We start from the raw sequence: 4,371 nt of genomic DNA, 5'->3' as shown, positions 1-4,371 counted from the left end.
ATTGATCGTTATTGTACGTATTTTAAATTTAATTGAGAATACTTTTATCAAACTATCTTCTATTCTTGATTATATTGAATATTTCTCATAATTTCGTTTTTCTACTATAATCTACAAAATATTGTAATTATATTCACTTTTATTTATAATTAGAATAAAAAAGTATATTTATAATTAGAATAGAATGTAAAATATAGGTATATATTAAATTATTTATTTTATATATGTATATACACATATTATACACATTTATTTTAGCATTCTATATTTCATCAGTTTTGTTAAAAGGAAAAGAATCTAGAAAAGTGTCATTGTTAACTCTATTTATTCTCAAAACTCTATTTATCGCTAACTCTATTTATTCTCAAAAAGTAATAGTGAATATTATATTATTAGCTGCTATATTAAAAATATGTTGCCATAAATTTAGATTTTCAATATTTAATTAATTTTATACGAATTTTTCTCATTAAATATTATTTATCTAATTCGAATCTCGAGAACATGCAAGCGATAAGAACTGATTTTGATTAATTTTTCCAAAAAAACAATAAGATTTTTTGATAAATCCGCGGTTTTTTGTAATATAAATGCATTGTGTATTACATTTATTAAAACATAATTCAATGTTTTTATTTTTATAATTAAAAGTTTAGATCTAAACTTCTATCTATCTATACTATCTATACATTTTCTGTTATACATAGAGGATAGTAATAAATGAATAGAAGTAATAAATGAATTTTATGCCGCGCAGTAAAATCTATTTTTAGAATTGTGTTTGAATAATGTATTTATTTTTAAATCATCGTAGGAAATATCGAGACGCAGTATTGATATTTCTGTAACAAGAATAATTCGCCATTGCGAATTGCAGATTTTATATCGAAATCTTCAAATCAGTGTAAATTGGTAATTGTACGGCATAAGTAGGTTGATTGTTTTCGCTGACAAAGACCGCGCCGTTTCCTCCTTTTTCAATCAATTCCACGATAGCAGTTGCCACATGCTCGGGTCTGTTAAACGGAAAAAAATTATATATAAATCCATAAATTCTTCTTACTCATTAATCATTTCTGTAATTAATATAATCAAATCGCAACAGAGAAAAAGACGACTTTATTTATTTTTAATACGGTTTATGAGAAGATATATTTATACATTAATTTATAATTTAAATTATAATCAGATGTAATATTTTGATTTGTAATAATCAATTTTTGTGCAAATATTAATTTATTATTTTTATATTATTTTAAGATTTATATTATTATTTATTTGTTTTATTATAATTCTTTGGTACAAAAATAATATCTTTTGTATGAAATACCGAAATATGCTGCAACTTACGATTGACTTTCCATTGTCGTCATCTCCTTGGCAGCGATCTCATCGTCAAGTAAGTCCATCGCATAGATCTTGCTTGACATAAACTTCGAGGCCAAGCCAGTAGTTGTAAGACCAGGGCATATTAATAATACACGTACGCCTGTTTTCTCGTAGAAAGTCTAGAAATATAAAAAAAGTATCAATGTAAGAAAGCCCATAATGCTTTAGTAGTTTAATCATCCTAGCATAAAATAACGATAGTACAGTACAAATTATTTGAAATGGAAACTTACAATTAAAATTGTATTTTTTTATTTGTTTATAAAAATTTTACCAGTAACGATGAGGTAAATCCAATAATGGCAAAACTTGTCCCAGCATAAATCGGAGCAATCGGATTGCCTTGCAGGCCGATTATAGAGGACATATTGACGATAGTACCACCTTTCCCTCCCTTATGTTTTCCCATGTGATTCAAGCCCAATATCGTGCCACGTACAACCCCTTTCTGATTGTAAATATGATGAAACGATAAGAGCAACAAATTTAAAATAGAAATAATAAATCAATCCCTAACTCATTACTTACGTAATTAACATCAACCATTGGCTCCCAATCCGCGTCATTCATGATACCAGCATTATTGATAACAATGTCTAATGTGCCGAATGACTCTATTGCTTTTTTGAAACAAGCTGCAAAAATTATAAATGCATAAAAATGTGTTTATTTGTCGCAAGGAAATATTTAATTAAACTTATATAGATGAATTCAATTAGAAATATAATTTCTAATTAGAAATATAATTAGAAATTTCTCTTTCTTCCGAAATATTATTAGATCATTAGATTAATTAGATAGTAGGTGAAAATCGACCGAGAAATGTTCAACGTAAGTAGTAGATTAATTAGATTAATTTGCAATTTGCAAAATAATCTAAATAGAGTACGAATTTCAGATCAACTGATTTCTTATAATAGTAATTTTTCATTGTAGAGAATATTAAATATTACTTGATTACAGAAATAATATCATTTTAAACTTATTTGTTTGACAAATAGATGATTAATACAGAAAATAAAAAGTGTAATTTGCGATAACATTTATAACAAGATGAGACTTATTATATAATACTATTTACTTGCATTATATTTTATAATTTTGTATTTTTAATTGCAATTGATACGTTTAGCAAGATGATTAATACCTGTCAGTTCTTCAATATTCGCTACATCTCCAGTAAGAAAAATGGCATGATTTGCACCGAATTCCTTCTCCAATTCCGTAACTGTATTTTCACCGTTTGAATCAGGCAAATCTATGATTGCAATGGCCTGCAATTATTAAGACAAAATATAAACGGAAAAAAGTTTTGTTGCATTATTTGAAATTCCAGATTCAACCAGAAAAGTACAAATCTCAAACACTTATAATAATTAAATCTATTAAATATTTTAGTCAAGATAATTAGAAATTCTATTACGATAACCAGAATTCTGATCCATATGATCAAAATTCGTTTTGTTGATATAATTAGAATATTTTTTTTTGTTTAATTACCTTCACTCCGCTCCGAAGTAATTCTCGAGCAGTGCAATAGCCGATGCCATTGGCTCCACCGGTGATGAGTACGGTTTTTCCTTGAATCTCCATCAAACACGTGTTGTGTTCAATGTACTTTCGAGAGAAATAAATTTCGATAAACTAATTTCGAATCACAGTAACGGAGTGATCCCGTTCAGCGTTCGATTCACGAATGAATTTGATGGTATTGCTAACAAGAAGTCATATAAGTCATTGAAATTCGAGAAGTCGATCGTATATGATAAAATACCAGATGAAATCGGATAGAAATCGGATAACACAAGCTCGTTCTCGAGGTAAACAAGATCGGATTTGCGCATCTAGATGAGAGAAGTTACATGAGAAACACATGAAATACAATCGAAACCGCTAAAAATATTATGAGAGAGACAATTCATTTCTTAACGCTGATGAAGTATTATTATTATTATTATTATTATTATTATTATTATTATTATTATATGAATAAAATTATGTTGAAAATATAAATAGGATCAACTGTTATAAAATTAATTATAATAAATTATATTTAATTAATTTAGAAAAAGAAATATATTCTTTTTTCTCATAATTAAATATATTTATGATTTATTGTTATTAATTATAAAAATAAGAAATATATTAAAATCTTTTAATTAATATCGTAGTATAATTCCTATTAAATTATAATTACTGTTTCTTTTGCTATTAAAAAAAATTTAAAGGAAATAGTTAGGGGAGGGGAGAAAGGGGATAAACAAAGAAAATAATGAATCTTTTAAAAAATAAATTATAAAAGTATTCTAATATGACAGAAAGAGAGGTAAATATCATTGGTTTGTTAATTTTATTAAAAGGCAATGCATTTATTAGCAATATTAGCAACATACATATCGTAATACATAACAAAAACGAAATACCACTGATCGTTTCATCGATGAAAAGCTACAATAAAGGATTATGCGAACAGGCAATATTATTTAAAAACAAAACTCAACTAGCTAGACATCTAATTGATGTATCAGAGCTTTGCAATTTGCATATCAAATAAATTGTCCCTCGTTTTTCTAATAAGTACTTAATATCGAAAGAACGTGATCGCGTCAAGTGTCATGCTTGCACTTAGGCTACAGATTCTAACTCTATCTCGCTATACCGTTTCTAAATATTTCTGTCTTCCTCAAAATATTGTAGAAAAATTATAGACACGATTGGATATATAATTTTATTTGTGGAGTTGAATTGTCCGACGGATTTCGGTTCAATTGCATTTATGGTACAGACAACTGATGCATGTAACTCTCGAAACATCGAATCGTCGAACTTCAAAGTGGAAATTAGAATAAAGTCAGTTTTCAATTTTTTTATTAAGGTCGTAAAATTGAATTAGATTTTAAATATATCCAATATAAAAATTGTGTCTAGTTATGCTTTACATTTTAATTTATTATTCCACTTTTGTTGAGTTACACATATATA

General features: G+C 26.7%; 1 protein-coding gene across 1 annotated transcript in view; it reads right to left on the bottom strand.

Moving 5' to 3' along the window:
• The window catches only part of LOC108690473 (uncharacterized short-chain type dehydrogenase/reductase y4vI-like), a 12,823-nt gene that overhangs the window by 3,207 nt on the left and 5,245 nt on the right, over positions 1–4,371 (bottom strand). The window contains exons 8-13 of the mRNA XM_018197777.1: positions 2,890–3,006; positions 2,537–2,663; positions 1,918–2,024; positions 1,664–1,837; positions 1,351–1,508; positions 923–1,016 (exon numbers count right to left, since the gene is read on the bottom strand). Of these exons, the coding sequence (XP_018053266.1) occupies positions 923–1,016; positions 1,351–1,508; positions 1,664–1,837; positions 1,918–2,024; positions 2,537–2,663; positions 2,890–3,006 (777 nt within the window). The remainder of the gene's footprint in view (positions 1–922; positions 1,017–1,350; positions 1,509–1,663; positions 1,838–1,917; positions 2,025–2,536; positions 2,664–2,889; positions 3,007–4,371) is intronic.

The sequence above is a fragment of the Atta colombica genome, unplaced genomic scaffold (genome assembly GCF_001594045.1).
Source record: "Atta colombica isolate Treedump-2 unplaced genomic scaffold, Acol1.0 scaffold33, whole genome shotgun sequence".
NCBI lineage: Eukaryota > Metazoa > Arthropoda > Insecta > Hymenoptera > Formicidae > Atta > Atta colombica.
The sequence above is the reverse complement of the archived record's forward strand: the minus strand, read 5'-3'. Positions and strand labels throughout refer to the sequence as shown.